At 35.4% G+C, this 19,634-nt stretch overlaps 2 protein-coding genes across 5 annotated transcripts; one reads left to right on the forward strand and one right to left on the reverse strand.

Annotated features, from left to right (window-relative positions):
* Positions 1-19,586, forward strand: LOC306852337 (ubiquitin-conjugating enzyme E2 D4-like). 4 transcript variants are annotated; one of them, XM_079389077.1, is made up of 14 exons: positions 1-101; positions 448-616; positions 1,073-1,119; positions 1,356-1,504; positions 2,170-2,294; positions 2,388-2,490; positions 2,607-2,833; positions 3,767-3,919; positions 15,317-15,380; positions 15,476-15,507; positions 15,915-15,992; positions 16,073-16,178; positions 16,288-16,381; positions 18,628-19,305. In XM_079389077.1, exons 2-14 carry the CDS (start codon positions 449-451, stop codon positions 18,671-18,673), a joined length of 1,392 nt encoding a protein of 463 aa, XP_079245203.1. In that variant the 5' UTR covers positions 1-101; position 448; the 3' UTR covers positions 18,674-19,305. The 4 variants fall into 4 exon arrangements, with proteins under 4 accessions (XP_079245203.1, XP_079245204.1, XP_079245205.1 ...); XM_079389078.1 differs by having other exon boundaries at positions 2,637-2,833; positions 18,628-19,296; XM_079389079.1 differs by lacking the exons at positions 15,317-15,380; positions 15,476-15,507; positions 15,915-15,992; ... (1 more) ...; positions 16,288-16,381; positions 18,628-19,305 and adding an exon at positions 5,006-6,881.
* Positions 5,607-8,755, reverse strand: LOC306852341 (transcription factor A, mitochondrial-like). Its single transcript, XM_079389087.1, has 7 exons — positions 8,530-8,755; positions 8,097-8,224; positions 7,947-8,017; positions 7,493-7,642; positions 7,252-7,347; positions 6,513-6,569; positions 5,607-6,220 (listed from the first exon to the last, which is right to left on the reverse strand). Exons 1-7 carry the CDS (start codon positions 8,613-8,615, stop codon positions 5,978-5,980), a joined length of 831 nt encoding a protein of 276 aa, XP_079245213.1. The 5' UTR covers positions 8,616-8,755; the 3' UTR covers positions 5,607-5,977.
* Positions 19,587-19,634: the final 48 nt, after the last annotated feature.

Consider the following 19,634-nt stretch of genomic DNA (forward strand, 5'->3'; position numbering starts at 1 on the left):
GGTAAACCCGGATCACGTGACCCATGATGCGTCTGTATGGATGTAGCTGTCAGCTGGAGGGATTTAACAGAAATGACTTAAGGTGTTTACACCAATTTCAAGTACGTACGGTCTTTAATTTCAGTTATATGTATTTAAGAGAGCCGTATTTCTATCCGAATTCCACGCATTTCCAAATCCGCTGGTGCAAACGGCATAAACTGGTATTAAAGGCTTTGTTTTGATAGCTTGCTAACAAAATGGAGGCGCGCGCTTCTTGAAGTGTAATTTCAGTGAGCGCGCAGCAACTGTGTTTGAATGAGCGTCTGTTTGTTTTAACACATAGCTCTCCAAGGCTCTTTTACATTGCATCAGTCTGAGAAATCACCTATGATGCCCCAAACAAATGTCTTGCTAGGCAACAGATTAGAGTCGGTGTTCTCAGTTAGTGTTTCTGGGTTTTGGCAGGATGTGTGAGCATGGAGATGGGGATGCAGACGCGAGCTCATCTGCCCCTCTCAGATCATCTTTTGCTCTGGGTAGAGCTCTGCCAGGCCGAATATCACTGAATCCACCCCCACCAGGCAGACTGACCTCTCTGCGCTCCAGAGATCTGACCCTGGGAGGACATAAAAAGGTTGCACTTTCTAATGTCAATGGTTCAATATCAAATGCTCTCAACTTTGTTTAAAACACACAAGATATTAGAAGTCAAGGCAGTGTTATTTTTTTTAAAGCAGCTTTATAGAAAATAATGTAGATTTTATTGTAATTTATAATATATACTTATCCAATTTTATAGAGAGAGATATATAATAATAGCTAACATATGATGATATAAACAATCAAGCAGTTGAGTTTTCTGTATGAACATGACTAGGGTTGGATATATTTATACATTTTAATAGAGAGCTTTACGATAATATAGTTCACATTTTGCGACAATACAAACAATCAAGCAGTTGGAATTTGCTATATAAACTGCATGTGTGCAGTGTTTGCTTATATATCCTACTTTATATTTAGAGCTGTGCAATAATATAGTTTACATTTTTCATATTCAAGACAATTTATTCTTTTTTTCCCCTTACAGAAAACCTTTGTACCAAATGTTCACTCTGTTCGCAAAACTAAAGATGAGTAAGTATTTTATACTTAATCCTAAACGCCACATTCACATTCCATTAACATTTTTAATTAAAGAGACAAACACATAATTGATTCAGAGTTTTTAATGAAACATAATAAATAATGCAAACCCTTTTTCTCCTAAAGTTTAAACACCAGAGATTAATTTCAGACTAACGTATCTTCAGCTCTTATCTGAAAAAAGACAACTAGATGGCTTTGTCATATAAATCACTTGTTTTCTGGAGGTTACAGGAGGAGATGCACACTGCACCAAAGAAAGAGAGAAGAGAGAGGGAAGACAGACAGAAAGAGAGACGGCGACGAGAAAAACCTCAGACTATTCAGTCTCACTCCATCTTTGAGCAGGGTCCAGCAGACACCTACAGGAAGCTGGGTAAAGCACGTTTTTAAAGCACGTAGTGATTTGACATTATATTTGTACTGTATTGCCAGAGAAGTGTAGTTGCTTGTTTTTTTTATTCTTTCCCACAGCTGTTTTTGGAGATATATATTAAGTACAATGTTTTTACGTTTAAGTTAGTATTATGCCATGACTTTCAGTTAACTCCTCAGTTTAACTGGTTAGGAATGGGCAATATGTTTAACCCTGTCATTTATATGCATCATTTAACCATGACAGTGATCCATTTTTGTCTACATACATACAGTACACTTATGTAAAGCAATATGTACTACATAGTAAATCACAACTACTTAGTTGTTTATAATGTCACAAAATGTGAACATTTTTTTATTGCACAGCTCTGTATATGAAGCTAGATATAAAATTATATTTGCATACATAAAGTGCATTATATTTGCGTAATGTGATTTATAAATTATCAAAAGCTTGATTTTTATATCAAAATACAGTACTTTATCACTCAGCCCTAATGTGTCAAATGAAACTATAAGGCATGAAGATATATGTATTGTGAAAAGCGCTATACAAATAAATAAATTGGCACTTACTGCTGACTCTTGGTGGTACAATGAATATTAAATATCAAATAAAATTTCATCAAGTCAACATTCGTGTGCCTGTTTTTGATCTCACAGGTAAATGGAGCAGCTCTAACCTGAGTGATTGTGATCCAGCACTCGTCACAAAATGCATTAAAAAGGAAAAGAACAACACAGAGGATGATGATAATGAAATTTTACAAAAACTCCAACGAGATGATGTACGTCTCAATGACCCTTTATCATTTGACAAATTTCATGGATTCTTGAAAGTTAATCAGTAGCATTTTAATGTTTTCCTGGTTTAATTGCAGTTTTTGGATGATCCTGGATTAAAAAATGATCCCAAGCAAAGACCAATTAGACTTCCACTCTATCAGTCATGCAACTTTTTGTCAACAGATGCAGCTAGTTCATGTAAGTTACAGTTTCTGCTAACAATAATTTTTATTTAGCTTGTTTTGTTGCTAGTTTTTGTTCTGTTTACATTAAACAAGTAACTAAATCTGCATCTGATAATGCACTGAAATCAGCCAAAGCTGAACAGAAATACCCTGTGCCAGCGAGGGGCATGTCTGCATGTCCGCAGCAGCCAACAGTTGGAGAACTGTTCCAACAGCTGAGTGTTTCAGATAAGGAAGAACTACTGTTTATTCAACTTCCTGATACCATACCTGGTCAACCTAAAACCTCGAGCCCAGAGAAACCCAGAAAAGAAGGCAAGACCCAAGATAAGCGCTCATCACAAATTAAAGCTCTGGTAAGTTTATATTCCATACTATGCCTTAATAATATATATTTATTGTATTGTATATATATTTTTTTTTAATTTATTTTTTACCCTGAAAATTTGATGTTTATCTGCTTACCTCCAGGGCATCCAGGATGTGGGTGACTTTGTTTCTTCAGTAGAACACAAACTAAGATTTTTAACTCAAACTGTTGCAGTCTGTCAGTCATATAATGGCAGTCAATGGGACCCACGGTTTTGAGAGTAAAAAAAACACACATAGATAAAACCAAATTAAACCCTGCAGCTCGTGACGATACATTGAGGTCTTAAGACATGAAACGATCAGTCTGTCCTGAGTGCCTTCACAACAGCCGGCGCGTGACGGTGTAAACAATGAGTGACGTATACGTGCGATAGATCGCTTCCGTGCATGCGTCTACTATGCCAGAGCACGTTGATGCGTCACGCGCCGGCTGTTGTGAAAGCGCTCAGGACAGTTGGACATTGCTGTGGATCAGAGGTAAAAAATGATAAAAATACTGTTTAGTTTCTTGCACAGACCGATCCGTTTCGTGTCTTAAGACCTCAATGTATCGTCACGAGCTGCAGGGTTTAATTTGGTTTTATCTGTGTGTGTTTTTTTTACTCTCAAAACCGTGGGTCCCATTGACTGCCATTATATGACTGACAGACTGCAACAGTTTGAGTTAAAAATCTTAGTTTGTGTTCTACTGAAGAAACAAAGTCGGACAGATAAACATCAAATTTTCATTTTTTTATCCCTTTAAGCATGAATATTTAACTTTTCATTATAATTTTCTCTTATTTAAAAAGATCAAGGAGTTTTTTTCCTCATTAAATGAGCATTTAAAAAGCCAACCACATTCGTTTATAAACATTCTATGTCATCTTCACTGTCCTCCTGAAGGATTTTAATGCTGTTGTGATATCATTCTTCAGGATCAGCCTGATAAAGCCGCTGTACCTGTGCTGTCAGACTTCTCAGAGGGTATGATTGGAAAACTGCAAATTAGAAAGTCTGGTAAAGTTCAGCTGGTCATGGGAAATGTTACATTAGATGTCTCAGAGGGATCGGCCTTCTCTTTCCTTCAGGTTAGTTAACATATTGTCATTTTTAATAGATGCAGTGTAGCAAAATGTAAAAAAAAAATATATATATATCAGTTGTGCAAACGTATCACACCCAAAAATATCTGTATGACAAGTTTATATTAATAAAAAACAAAACAGTGGAATCATAATGCAAGAATATGTAAATAGTCTTTTATTCTTCTCTATTCAGCTTTCATCTAGTTTCAGCATGTTTATAACATAGATTATTTGATTGCTATTCTTTTTTTTCTTCTTTTAATTTATAATAAAAATAAATGACAAATGGGCCTGCCAATCTCCAAAATGTTATTATGGTGCATTAAAACATGCATTATGACTTTTATGATGCATTTTGTTGTTCTTGCAGCCTTTTTAAACAGTGTAATTATAAATCCCATTTTGTGTTTCATGGAAGAAAGTAAGTTTGGGCTTTATGGTAGCATTCTGGTATGTATATTTTTGCACAGCCCAATATTGAAGTTAACTGGATTTGTTTTATTTATTAAAGTAACAGTTCACCCAGAATTGAAAATTTATTGAAAATGTACACACCCTCAGGTCATCTAAGACGTAGATGAGCTATTATCTGTATTGGAACAGATTTGAGGAAATTTAGCATTACATCATTTGCTTACCAGTCTATCCTCTGCAGTGAATGGGTGCCGTCAGAATGAGAACCCAAACAGCTGATAAAAACATCACAATATAATCTACAAGTCATTCACACCACTCCAGTCCATCAATTAATGTCTTGTGAAGTGAAAAACTGTTTGTAATAAATCCATAGTTTTTTTTTACTTTTTTCATTAAATTTAAATCATTTTTATTTTGGCCAGAAGTGACAGTTTAAAGTTAAAATGTCTTGATGGGTTTTATTTTTACAAACACACAGCTTTTCACTTCACAAGACATTAATTGATGGACTGGAGTCTTGTTGATTACTTTTGGATTATTGTGATGTTTTTATCAGTCAAGTGACGTAATGCTACATTTTTCAAAATCTATTCAGATGAAGAAACAAATGGACTGTAGATCTCATTTACAAGAAGCATGTTTCATGGGATACGATCGTTTTTGTATCTGCAGCAACTAGTGTGTGTGCGGATGTCAGAGGGTCTGACCGGAGACATGACTGTGCTCGGAAACATCACACACAAACTGGTGTGTTCACCTGATTTTGAGACTTTGCTGCAAGAAGCCAAACTGCCATCTGATCCCAGCTCGGCTTCAAAGTCCTGATTTTATCCCAGGAGAATATTTATAATTATACTGTAAATAACTTTTTAAATGTAAAAAAATATTAAATGTGAGGTGTCATGCCCTGAGTTGGCAACGGCATTATAAGATAATATTCTGCCTAAACCTGAGGCCACTTGATTTGTATTTAAAGGGATAGTTCACCTAAAAATGAAAATTGTCATTTACTCACTCTTCATGTTATGAGAGAAATTTTGAAAAATCTTCAAGACGTTCAGTGATTGATGAAAAGAGCTGCTCAGACATTCTTTAAAATATCTGAATTTGTTTTATACAGAATGAAGTCATAAAGGTTTGGTGTGAGGTCGAGTAAATGACTAATTTTTCACGTTGGGGTGTACTACATCTCTAATCTTAGCACACTTATGAAATTTTAAACGTTTTGTTGAAGTTGTGTAGCATTCTTTTGTAAATAACTCCCGTTGCTTTTATAGAAAATGTTAATGTTTATTTTGTAAGTAAAGACATTATACAAAACATGGCGTCCTCTTTTAAAGCATGATATACAAACTCATTCTAAGAAGCAAATGAAAACTGATGCCAGTCAAGCTTAAAAGCAATACAAGTACTATAAAAACAATCATAATCAGGACCTAAACTATTGCTTACATGATACAGTGAGTAAATGAAACCAGCAAAAAGGGATTTATTGAAAAGATGAGGCGTCATAAAGGACTCTTCACAGTTTTAAACCTTTCATGCTTTGAAGACTATAAATGCAGCTCTAGTAACGGAAAGCACAGGCTTTTTATTGAGGACGGTACTGGCCTTTGTACAACACGTTCTGTCACATACATCATTTCACTTCTTGGTGCTCTTCACAGTCTTTTTCACTGCTGTTCCTGTCTTCTTTTTCGGTGCTTTTGCCTTTAGCACTTTTACGTTGGATTTCTTCTTTATGTCTTTGGTGGTTTTGGCTTTGATGGTTCTCCTCTCCTTTCTCCGAACAAGGTCTTCCCTTCCAATCTCTATCATGTGCTCCTCCCACGATTTTATTTCGTTCTTGTAACGGACTTTGTCATCCTCTGCCAGCTGAATGTACATCTGAAAATTGAGCAGTGAAGTCAGATAAAGGATCTGTAGCAAAACATAGCAAGCTTTCAATTGCTTTATAATTTTGTATTGTTTTATAAGATAATTGTGAGTACAGTTGCCCCGGTAGTCGGTGTTTGGCCATACACGATTGACATGGCTTGACAAATATTGATTTAAAAAAAAAAACCTGCACTGGTATCAGATCGGAATTGGCCAATACTCAGAATTTTCTGAATCGGATCAGATCGGAAAAAAATGGTATCGTCGCATCCCTACTTTTGATGCGCAAGACAAAACTCACTTGTTTCTGTGTTGCACTGAAACGCTCCCAGTCATCTCTCAGTGATTTCATCTTTGTCTGGAAAGAAAAAAAATGACATTCAACACATTTGTTGCAACCAATAAATACTCTGTTAAATACTTTAATTGCATTTTATACAAATAAGTTTTAATGGTCTGTAATATATTTTGTTAAACTGTGAACTTAAAATGCATTAATACACCAGATGCAAAAATAAATTGAAATTATTTATACAAAATATGCCAGAGTTTAAAAGTTTGCGGTCAGTAAGATTGTATTTAAATGATTTAACAATTTCATTCAGCAAGGGTGTGTAAAACTGATTTTTTTGTTACAAAGATTTTAATAAACAAGAAATGCTGTTGTTTTGAACTGTCTATTCATCAAAGAATCTTGAAAAAAGTATCAGAGTTTCCACAAGAATACGAAGCAGTTAGGAAACGTTTCTTCAGCAGCAAATCAGCATATCAGAATAATTTCTGAAAGAGCATGTAATACTGAAAACTGGAGAAACGATGCAGAAAATTCAGCTTTGCCATTACAGGAATAAATTACATTGACAGACTTTTATTATTATAATACTTTTTATGTGTAATATTGTATGTCATTAAACAAATGCAGCCATATAAGAGACATAAGAGACTTCTTTTCTTACTCATGACAAATTTTTGAACAGCACTTTTTTGCATACTGTATAAAGTCTGAATCTTGAATATGAAGAACTAAAGTCCATTTTCACCTGCATATTAGTTCCTTTTGCTGCCTCAAATTGCTCCGACATGAAGATGTTGAAGGCGCTCCTGGGGCGTTTCGGCTTGCCAAGACTGTTCAGCTCCTACAAGTGAAGTACAATATTCCTTTACTATAAAGGTAATCAAAATACTTAATTTCTGAAGAAGAAATTAAATAACATTTAGTCAGTGTAAAGTGTCTCATTGGTGGGTTTGTATAGTAGTTGCATAATGGAAGGCAAAACTCACCTTCTTTCTCCTAATTGCTTTTCTTTTGGCCACTTTTTGTCGTTTTTCTAATGCAATAGAAGCAGTTTGTGCAGGAGTCAGTTGGGCTTTGTATTTCTCCAGATCAAGCTTATATTGCTCCCTGGACACTGAAGATGCTTCCTGAAATGGCTGCACATGAGATATAGCTCAAATTAGTGGATGACTGAGGAATTTTCAATGGCCAATATCAAGAGCAATAAGTAAAGAGCAGGGTGGCTGAAAAATTCCCTATAAATATTGATTGGTTGATGTTTTTCTATTGCAAAAGCAGCAGTTTGTGTTGTCCACAGAAACCTTATATTGCTCCCTGGATGCATGTATGAATGTATATACAATGTACAGTAATGGAGATGTACACATTTTATTTTGCATGACATTTACTCAAAATACACTAAAACATATGAACACACACATACATGAAGCAAGAATGTACCTGCTTCTGTTCAGGAGTCAGTATTTTCCACTGCTGTGCTAACTTTCGGACAATATCCACATTTTTGACTCCTGAACAAAACAGATTGTTCATTATCTTATTTCAAAACAAATCAGAAATGCAAGGTTGCCTTGCGACTGAAGCAGATACCTGGATTTTGTCTGCTGATGGTGGGATGCATCTCTTTCACATAAGTCATGTATGCTGTCAGGGGTCTCTTAGGTGGACCCCCGGTTGTGGTGCTAAAGCTCTTTAACACTGGAGCTACACATGAACACCTACAATTGCAAAGTACTGTCACTGTACAAAAACTGGGTCATGGATGGTACACAATTTATTCGTTAAAAAAGTTTTTTTTTTTACATCTTACAAAAAAAATATATAACTTTAGCTATTGAGCTAGTGCAGCGTTGTCACGATATAGCTTACATTAACTGACCATATGGCTGTTAAAATATGAAAGTATAGCTGTCTTTATCGTAGCTGCATGTAAATATGTTGCTACAATAAAATTCATTAGATATGACACATTAACTAATAAACAAGTCATGCATCAATAACCTTAAACTTGAAGCATGCTCACCTTACAACAGATGCACTCGAGAACAAACCCAAAGACTTTACCAAAAGATTAGCCCCGACTGACATCAAACTGAACGGAGCCATCATACACGTGCTGTGATCTTCCCGATAAAATGAATCAAAGCACGGTGAGAACAAGATACACAATAGCGGCCTTGAAATTAATGTTTTGGTTGTGAATTACAGGTCCACCTCCTCCAGTAAAGGCGCCATGATCTCAGCGAACTGCATTATGGGATAATTTTTCCATTCAAATTTCTTAAAGAACATTTGGGAAATAGCAAGATTTACCAAATCATTTCTATATTATTATTTATTTTTTTGCGGGAAGCACTGTATTATTGTGTTATTTGGTAAAGCGTGTACTTAAACGCTTTAACCCTTTGAAGCCTGAGATATAAAATAAAAGTCAGGGTAAAAAAAAGACCAAAACATGCTGCTGTTGTTATTTATGTGGCCAAAAATTAAGACATTCTGATAGACCAATGAGATTATTACAATATTTACAGTACAGTTGCATATACATATATATACATACATGTAAGTGTATTTACTTGTCTCATGTTTAGCGCATTTGCCGTTGCTAGGAAACGCTTATTTTTGTTTAAGGTGTTGAGAGGTGCTGAAATCGCGTTTGGTCTCGTACTGTATCGCATATCTTGTCAGTGTGTGCACTTGCTTGGCCATTTTTAGTTGATAAACAGGAAAGTGGGTTCAGCTGAATTGAAATGGTGATTTGTTGGATTGGTATAAAAAAGGTTATTATACCGCGGCAGTCGTCGTGTGAAGCCCTCTTAGTGTGAATACCGAAGAGTGTAAAGACCATCAACTCTACCGTGCGACTCCACCGGACAGGGATAGAAGTATCGCTTTTTATTTTAGTTTTTTCATTTATATGTTTATTATTGAAATGTTGCTCTGTGCATGTGTCAATTTTATTTAATTTATTTATTTTCTTAAATATGTGGGTATATAGTATTTATAGAGTTGTAACTTTGTTACTCTTTCTTATTTGTAAGTCGCTTTGGACAAAAGCGTCATTATAAACAATTAAATTATATTAAAACATACACACATATACATACACATACACGTATGCATATATGTTTTAATATAATTTAATTGTTTATAATGCAATGGTGATGGAGACATTCCTCGAAAGCATGATGTCATATTTGATACTTTTTACTTTACTTTTGTCATTTAGCAGACGCTTTTGTCCAAAGCGACTTACAAATAAGAAAAAGTAACTAAAACTAAAAGTTACAACTCTATAAATACTATATACCCACATATTTAAGAAAATAAAGAAATTAAATCAAATTGACACATGCATATAACATTTCAATAATAAACATATAAATGAAAAAACTAAAATAAAAAGCGATACTTCTATCCCTGTCCGGTGGAGTCGCACGGTAGAGTTGATGGTCTTTACACTCTTCGGTATTCACACTAAGAGGGCTTCACACGACGACTGCCGCGGTATAATAACCTTTTTTATACCAATCCAACAAATCACCATTTCAATTCAGCTGAACCCACTTTCCTGTTAATCAACTACAAATGGCCAAGCAAGTGCACACACTGACAAGATATGCGATACAGTACGAGACCAAACGCGATTTCAGCACCTCTCAACACAGTAAACAAAAAATATATAATTTAACTTATAAATTTAATATGATTTTTCTTCATAAAAATGTACATAAGTAAATCTAAGTTGCTTCAGTCCAGCAACGAAACTTAAACTAAAATATTATTAACATTATGGAAGTTATTCTTATGTTAATACTTAATAAGAATAAAGATTTCACATCAAAAATAAATAAATAAACCATTGTGGAACGCATCATAAATTTTGTTCAGTGCCAAAGTCTTTTCTTTTGTAGGTTTATTATTATTATTGTTGCACCTTTACCTTTTCGTTTCCTCTATGCGCTTGTTTGCGTTCTCTTATTCTCCATATCTTTAATTTACGTAATTGATATTTTTTGGCAGTACTGTGAACTGCTAATGCTCTTGCAAATGATACATAGTGACTTTTATTTTGTTTACCCCAGCGCCGCACCGGAAGTGTGAGCTTGCTGTGCTACAAGTGTCTCTCTTTCTCGCCGCTCACATTCGTTTTTTACTCAGGGAAACACAGTATTGCTGAACTGTTTCATAGCAATAATATCGGACATATAATATAATCGCGTAAATCTGGGGCGGTACATACAGTAAAGCAGCATGGCATTAAAGAGAATACAGAAGGTAAGACCTTTGTGCGTAACGTTACATGACCAACATTAGCCAAGTTTTTTAACCTGCTAACGTTGTTTATATCGAATATCGGGATTAAAATATCATTTATGTTACTAACTAATAATATATCACTTATTTTTGTTTGGTGTTGGTAGTGTGAATCAAGTTATACTGTTTAGGATTAATACAAATCTAATATGTCGACGGAATGTAGCATATAACGGCTAGCTAGCAGTGTTTCTTCACTCAGTCATGACGATTTTTCACTGTTTGTTGACTGTCTGCTTGAGGTAACGTTCATAAATGTAGAATAGGCTTTATTGTTAACAAAGCTGGTGAACCAGAACTTAAAACGGTGCGTCAAGGTTGTCAGTCAACCACAGTAACGTATCGTTACTAGCACACAAACACATTCATACGTGTAAAAAACAAACAGTGAGTAATTGTTTCCATCAGAACGCGTAGTTTATTCAATTCTTTACAGTGAAAACGAGCTGAAAGTATCTATCATTTTAAGAATAAACCTGTTATGTGGTGTATTCATCCGTGTTCGAGAAGGCCCAGAACTGAACAAAGACCGCAAACCTGCTCCAGCTTCGGCAGCAGCCGCACTAAAAGAGGCCAATCTTTGTGTGGATTCGGACACTTTTGTGTGCTTTGTTAAACCTCACAGCTGATACAATTGATTTGTTGTAGTTTATCTGGATATGGTCGGTAGGCGCTATTGTGTGTTTGACACAAAGCAACACAACCTGATTCTCTGAAGTTCCAGCGTGACGCCATCACTTTGTCATTTTGACAGTTTTTGTTTCGCAACAGCGTGATGCGTGTCGCACACTCTTAAGTCCCTAAGTCCTTGCCAGAAGGCACATAATCAGATTGTCTACCTCTATTAAAATGGGCTTATGTTAAGAGTAATAATTATGCAATGATATATTTTGTTACAAATTCATGTGTATTATTAGTGCATATTGTTTGCATTAAAAACTTAACCCTATAATACCTGTCTCTCTGTGGAATGATAGTCAGAGAGAAACAGTTTATTGAACCATTAGATAATTTTTTTCCCTTTATAACATTAAAAATGATTAAAAACGCTGTTTATATGGATGAAGTTCTCGTAATGTATCTTTATAACAGTTTTGCAGACCACTCGCATAGTGGATAAATGTCAGGTTATCTTTCAATAATGTCTTAAAATGTAATGTTAATAATGCTTTTATGACTAAAGCTATGTAGTTTCCAATGTCGGGGCAGACTATATAATGTAATACATAAATACAGTGATGAATGAGAGATATGAGGGATAAAATATAGAGTTGATAATTATAGAGTTGTAACTTTTTAGTTTTAGTTACTTTTTCTTATTTGTAAGTCGCTTTGGACAAAAGCGTCTGCTAAATGACATAAGTAAAGTAAAGATGAAAAGGGGTTTTCAAGCATCAAATCAATACAAGTTTAATACTTTTTTTATTTGTTTGGTTTTTCACCTGTGCATTGAAATGTATCCTGTAATTATTTTTTTTTCTAAGCAAAAAAAGATTTTTAGCATAATTTACAGAAGACAAAATCTTGTCAGTCATATATAGAACAAGAATCATGTTAGATGACATTAAAATACTTTAAGGATCACGGTGCAGTCCCCAAAAAATAATACTTTGTAATTTTAAAGGTGCCATAGAATGAAAAACTGTCTTTACCTTGGCATAGTTAAATAATAACAGTTCTGTACATGGAAATGACATACAGTGAGCCTCAAACGCCATAGTTTCCTCCTCCTTATGTAAATCTTGTGAATAAAAAAAGACCACTGAAAAATAGGCGAATCAGAACATAACACCGACTGTGACGCAACAGTCGGGATCACTAATCGTTATGCCCCCAACATTTGCATAAACCTGCCCTAGTTTGAACCATCAGAAGTTCTGCAGGCATTGTAAATAAACAAGCGCAGAGAACAAAAATGGCAGACTATGCAGGGATCATTTTTTCTACTGGCCTAGTCGGGCCAGTGGTTCAGATTTTTACTTGCCCTGACAACATTTTCACTGGCCCTGACACACACACACAAAAAATAGTTGCTGTTATCATTGTTTTTGGATCTCTATTATAATAAATAAGCTTATATGACACCAATATTTTAGATACCAAATATATTTTACAATTCTCTTTGAATTTCAATACCACAGCAAAAATCCCTAGCCAAAAATAAACAAAGTTTAAACATTAGTAAAGGTGTATAGCACAAGTAATAGCACAAATAAACATAGGCCTATAGCACAAATATAGAAATTAAATGATGCTTTAGGTTTTTATGTTTGTAGATGTTGGGGTACAGATATTGAAAAATCACATATTAAATAACATTTGCATATTCTTCACTCTTAGTTGCACCTTGATTTTTCATAGCCATTTGAAATTAGAGGTAGCCACTGCATTTTAATCATGCATTGATCATAAAAAAAACGTGCAAGGTTTGATTTATATTAGACTGTATCATTTCAAAATGTGAAGCAAAAACAGAATGACCCGACTTTAGCTTTGTGAAATTATGCCATATAAAACATCTGCATGTATGACACAGAAACAGCAGGCGGGCTGAATGACACGCAATTATACACCAACTCCTTGGTTACCGCTGGAAACAGAGCAGCACTGCGTGTATTAACATTAATTTAAATGCATTATACGGAGACAAAATGAAAAGAAAACGCCATTACTAAAAACAGTCAGTTCCCCTCAGAAAGATTCATATAAAATTCAGTATTTGGATTTTCTTCCTATATTTGTGATCTTCATCTGACTGCTACAGTATTTTTTACCGTATTCTTCAGAAAGGCACGGAAAGTAAATAACACGTTCTACTAAAATAACAGGAGCCACAAAGGGACATGGTTAGCTCCTTGCTAGCTGTAGCCTGTTACATTACAGTACATAAGATTTCACTTACCACATAAACAGAGTAAGGAGAAATGACTGAGGATGCTGGTGAATGATTTACAGATCCTGAGCACCACTGACAAGCATCTGATCTTGTAAAATGCGTCGTAAGTACTGCCGCTCCATAGTATAAACATAGCATGTGCGATCGCGTATCTTGAAAGCCAAAGTGAAACTATAACGCGATCGACCAATCGTATTAATAACTGCGAGAGAAAGTATTTAAATATATATTTTCCTCCCTGTTTCCTTGCTGATGAGCCGCACTGTGAAACAGCCAATCAGAGCAGAGCTCATTATTATTCATGATCCTGCCAAATAAGCCAATAACAGACCGTTTCATTCTAGGGAGAAATCCTAGGGTTGTAAATGGACACGTAAAATCGTTTCTGGAGATTTTTTGCCCTTACCTAAGCCACATACCTTCTGTGTAGATATCAGAGAATAATTTAAAATACTGTATCAATGCATTCTATGGCACCTTTAAATCTTTACCAATCTTTGCCACTTTCCTTCAAACCTTCAAAGGTTTTACTGATTTGTCAGTAGGGCGGGGCGATCTATCGAACGTGATAATCATGCGCATCTTGTCAGTAAAGCCGGTTCTGTGATTAGTGGTAAACCTCCATCACCTGCTTTCAGATGGAGCGGCATTTAATACACAGAGCCGTAGTTCACTGACAAGCTACACAATATCTCGTTCATTATCGCAGCTGAATCGCCTTCGATTACCGGCTTTACTGACGAGATGCGCATGATCATCACGTTTGATATATCGCCAAGCCCCATTTGTCAGCAAGGCATTTAAAATATAATAATGTTGTATGATAACTTTTTTGATATTTTCATAAGTTATTTGAAACAAAGTTGACTCTTTAGTTGCATTTAATATGCTTTTTATGCATTTAAAATCAGTTTTGTAAATTAAAATTGATGCAGGCACCAAAATGGGACATCTTGTCTCTCTGACCTGTCTCCCATGAACAACTAAATATTCCCTATAAGCCTGATGTATCACATTTGATACATTTTTACCTATTTTTTTCTGATGAATAAATTAGCACGTAAACCTAAGATGCTTCATTCCGGTAAGAATATAACAAGTTATGTGCACTTCATTAAAGATTTCACAGCAAAAAAAAAGTATGCACAGAATGTACATAGTAGATTTTTCAGCAAAAGTTGCATATCATATATGGTACTGTAGGCTTTATGATGTTCATAAACTAAATTATATAATTTGTTTAAAGCACTTTTAATTTCGGCAATTTAGAGCCCTGTGATAATTTTGGATGTCACAAAATGTATTTGAAGCCTAACTTAATGTTTGAATGTAATTTTATTACACAACAAAATATCAAGCCAGGTGGCTTTTATTTTAATGAGCTACACCTGTGGTTCCTCTGCTAAGACACGTGTGTGAACTTGTTTGTTTGTTTCCCCCCCCAAAAATGGCCTTGAGGATTGAAATTATTTGAAAACTGAAATTAGTAAAAGAGTTTTTCCACATATGCCACTTAACATTAGAATGGCTATATACATATATTTAGAAACATAATTGTGGAGTAATAATGTCATCCTAATTTCTTCTTCTGTTTCAGGAGCTTCAAGACTTGCAGAGGGACCCTCCTGCTCAGTGCTCTGCTGGACCGGTTGGTGATGACTGTAAGTTCACTGTCTGTCTTTTTAATTGAGTTGTTTTACATAATAACATCTGACACACTGGACGAATTTCAATAAGTCTCTTCTTTTATTTTTAGTGTTTCACTGGCAGGCAACAATAATGGGACCTGTAAGTACTCACCTCATTAGCATTTAGCAGTTTGCTTCGCTTAATACACGCTGAATGTGATGTAAAGTCAATTTTAAGAATAATTTAGAGAGAAAACAGGCCAGAGTTGCCACACTGTCCCAGGTCTGAGCATATTAAAATAAATACAGTATATAATAGTTTTTTTTTCTGTGACTGCATGTGTCAGATAGATTGCAAACACACCAATGAACCTGACTGCTGCTTTCTTATATCCGTTATCTATTTTAAGATATTTTCTATCTTCTGTTGTGACTTCACTTATGCATATTTGTTACTAAGCAACAGCATAGTGTGTTAAAGGCCGATCTGAGATGTATGTAACCTATTTTAATACAACTACACAGTTTGCTATTGTAATTTCTATTGTAATTTCCTGTGATTTGCAGAGTGACAGTCCATACCAAGGAGGGGTCTTCTTTCTCACAATTCACTTTCCAACAGACTATCCCTTCAAGCCACCAAAGGTAGTGACGCTACACCCCACCTCCGTGTACTTGCCACATTGTCTTAAAATGGCATTTTGACACCCATCTCGATTTAACAGGTAGCATTTACAACAAAGATCTACCATCCCAACATTAACAGTAATGGAAGTATTTGCCTGGACATCCTGAGGTCGCAGTGGTCTCCAGCTCTAACGGTTTCAAAAGGTACTTGTGTGTTTTAATTATTTCTTTCTTTATTATTCGAACTATAGAATTTGCAATGCCCAGTTTGCCTATGCTTTCATGATTGTGATTGTTTTCATCTCTTTTTCAGTTCTTTTGTCCATATGTTCTTTGCTTTGTGATCCAAATCCTGATGACCCCTTAGTCCCAGACATAGCACACATCTACAAATCAGACAAAGAAAAGTAAGTATATAGTTAAAGTCTTCTTTTTTTCCTCATGTTGTTCCAAACCCATTCGACAATGAAAACGAGTATCAAAGGGATACAAAAGTATTGAAAAAGTGCTCAAGTCGAATATTTGTGTGCTTTATTTCAAGTCTCCTGAAATCATACAGTGGCTCTGTGTATAAAAGACCAATATTTAAGATGTTATTCACTGATAAAATTCTCCTCCATTGTGTTCAGATCATTGGGTGCTTCTTATTAAATTGTGCATCCTCGTTTCATTTCCTTGCACCCTAGGTTTTCCCAACTAGAATGTGAGGAAAAACGAGGATAGTGGAATCAAAAGAACTTATTTGAATATTCCTGATCATTTAATCACTGCTTTAATTTAAAGCATCAACAACTGCACTCGAGGAATCCCTTGAGAATTTAGAAGTTTGGTTATTAAAGAAATTAATAATTAAAGGCAGTCGTGGCCTAATGGATAGAGAGTTGGACTTGCAACCCGAAGTTCGTGGGTTCGAGTCTCGGGTCTGGCAGGGATTGTAGGTGGAGGAGTGAATAACCAACACTCTCTCCAGCCTCAATACCACGACTGATGTGAGACCCTTGAGCAAGGCACCGAACCCCCAACTGCTCCCCGGGCGCTGCAGCATTGGCTGCCCACTGCTCCAGCTGTATGTTCACTACTGTGTGTACACTTGGATGGGTTAAATGCAGAGCACAAATTCCGCGTATGGGTCACCATACTTGGCCACACACCCCTTCTCCTCCCTTCCCTAATAAAACAAGATCTAGTTGAGCTAGTTGAAATTCACTCAGAAAATGTTTAAGATTTATGTATCTAAATTGCATATAACATTTGGATTACACGTTTGTAACAAACTAATAAACTGAATGTGCTGCGAGTTTGTCAGTCATACATAAATTAAATGGGTAAGAAAATGCACTCAAAAAAAAAACATGGCATAGTTTATTGGCATCAAATCAAATATTTGCATCTATTTGATTTGATCTAAATGATAAAATTATCATTTAATATTATGATGCTAATTGCTTAGAAGCAACAAATCATTGTAAAAACAAATTTATTAATTTGAACATTTTAAATATGGCTAGCTGTGTAACCAATTGGATTTGATGATTGCTGTATATTTAAACGCATTTATTTTATTATTACTATTCCAAAAGCCTTACCTGTTTCTTGTTTGTTTGATGATGGATATGCATTACTTGACATTTATTTTAAAACCGTGCAGTTCAAATTCATGGAAATTTGATGTGCAATTCAAAGGCATATATTTAGGCCTACATATTATTTGTGTATGTGAAATGTACTGCAAAGGTGAAACATAAATCTAAAATGTGAAGGGGTTAAGAATTTATACCAGTGTCAGGGTTTTCGTCGAGACACACCGTGTGTTCACGCTCCACTGGATGCTTCCTCACTCCTCGTTCCTTGCCTACTCCTGGTGTAATTAGAGAATTGACATGTTCTTCAAGATGGCTGACTTAGATAAATTTTCAAGTCATGGGCTGAAGGATGGCAGAGCGAAGAAACGAGGAAGCACCTATTTGAGAATTGAGTAGCACCCATTGAGCCAGTGAATTTGTGAATTAGATCAGTCCAATTCATGAATGAATTCAGACCAGTTTTGTGAACTTGATTCTTCGATTCATTGAAACGATCCAATGCAAAGTATACACCTTGTTTACATCTTGGATGTCGCTACTGTGCTTGTGAATGCATGAAGCAGAGCTAGGACAGATATCAAGACTTTTATTAAACAGTTGCTCAAATTGTGGCTTATTCCTACACAAAGCTCTCATATGACTTCAGAGAACTTTAATGTTTTGCACTGACTACAGCATTTTCACTTTCATTATATTGACAAGAATCACCTGGTTATTCTTCAAGAATTCACCCTTTGTGTACATTTTAAACAGGTTTGGAACATCACGAGTGCACGTATCAGACCAGTGGTCCTCAAACCTGTCCTGGGGACCCCCAACCGCAGCATATTTTGTATGTCTCCCTCATTTAACACACCTGATTCAACTCATCAGCTCATTAGTAGAGTCTGCAAGACTTGAAATGGGTGTGGCCTACAAAAGAGACATACAAAATATGTGGTGGCAGGGGGTCCCCAGGACAGGTTTGAGAACCACTGACATAGACCATACGTGTTAAGTTAGATTAGAATATCTGGTTAGACGAAATAGACTGTTTATAAACTTATTAATTTTTGATTTTCTTGCACCAGGTACAACAGACTAGCAAGAGAATGGACCCAGAAGTATGCAATGTGAAGACTTAAGACATTTTTTTTAAGTCACAAATCACTGTAAATTCTAGCATCTAAAAGTAAGATTAGGTTATATTATTAAACACATTGTACTGTTAACATTTGCCATCTGAAATGACCAATAATAATAGCTGAACTAGTATTTTGAAGGGGACTGTGCGCTGCACAAAAAGACATTAAGCTTTTTATTGGTTTTGTGCGTTTTGGTCATTCCCCGCAGTGGTGTTGGGCACTTTTTCTTGTTTCATAAATCCTATTTAAGATTGGCATGATGTTATACAACTACAGTTACCCCACACGAGGGCAATTAAGAAATTGAAGACTGTTTTATTGTATCTCTCATTCAGTTGATTACATTTTCTTTTAGATATTTTTATTGTATAGTTAAGAGCAACTATACTGGATCTATTTTTTTTCTTTTATTTTGCATTAAAATTTGTTTAAAAGCGTGCACCTGTGTTTCTCATATGTTAAGTTGCGTTTGCTCATATTGGTACACAAGTGTTTTTATTTGCTTTCTTTGAGTATAAGTTGCCATCAGTTCAACAAAAAGCCTTGATTTCCACTAGATCTGATGCAGGCTTGCAAGTGTCTCTGATTAAAAAAACTCATTTTGCATATATCATGTATCCCTCTGAAGCAGTTTCTTTATTCTTCCTGCCTAATCAAAGGTTTTAATTTGTTCTGTTGCTTTCTGAAACATTTTCTGTGTGCATTGGACCCTAAAGAGTAAACAAAAGACTTAATTAGAGGTTAATTTCTATCTCCCCTTAGTAATATTTAGCTATATATCTGGCTGCTGTTTGTAAACAGTTGTTCCCAGTACCATTACACAAATTACGCCTGAGGGATTTTCTTAATTGCTCAATAGTCTGAGAACACAAATCGTTTCATTAAATAAAATATTTTCCATCTCGATGTTTGTTTAGTAGTTAGTTTTTATCAGCGTCACCATAACTGAACAT

Source organism: Barbus barbus (genome assembly GCF_936440315.1).
Source record: "Barbus barbus genome assembly, chromosome: 32".
Lineage (NCBI taxonomy): Eukaryota > Metazoa > Chordata > Actinopteri > Cypriniformes > Cyprinidae > Barbus > Barbus barbus.

Excerpts from the sequence above, each read along its gene's own strand:
- LOC306852337 (XM_079389077.1), top strand. The coding sequence starts at position 449 with ATGTGTGAGCATGGAGATGGGGATGCAGACGCGAGCTCATCTGCCCCT. Across the intron at positions 1,120-1,355 it reads GTTCGCAAAACTAAAGATGA|GTTACAGGAGGAGATGCACA; the intron begins GTAAGTATTTTA and ends TGTTTTCTGGAG. Across the intron at positions 1,505-2,169 it reads AGACACCTACAGGAAGCTGG|GTAAATGGAGCAGCTCTAAC; the intron begins GTAAAGCACGTT and ends TTGATCTCACAG.
- LOC306852341 (XM_079389087.1), bottom strand. The coding sequence starts at position 8,615 with ATGATGGCTCCGTTCAGTTTGATGTCAGTCGGGGCTAATCTTTTGGTA. Across the intron at positions 7,643-7,946 it reads TGACTCCTGAACAGAAGCAG|CCATTTCAGGAAGCATCTTC; the intron begins GTACATTCTTGC and ends TCTCATGTGCAG. Across the intron at positions 6,221-6,512 it reads TCAGTGCAACACAGAAACAA|ATGTACATTCAGCTGGCAGA; the intron begins GTGAGTTTTGTC and ends CTCAATTTTCAG.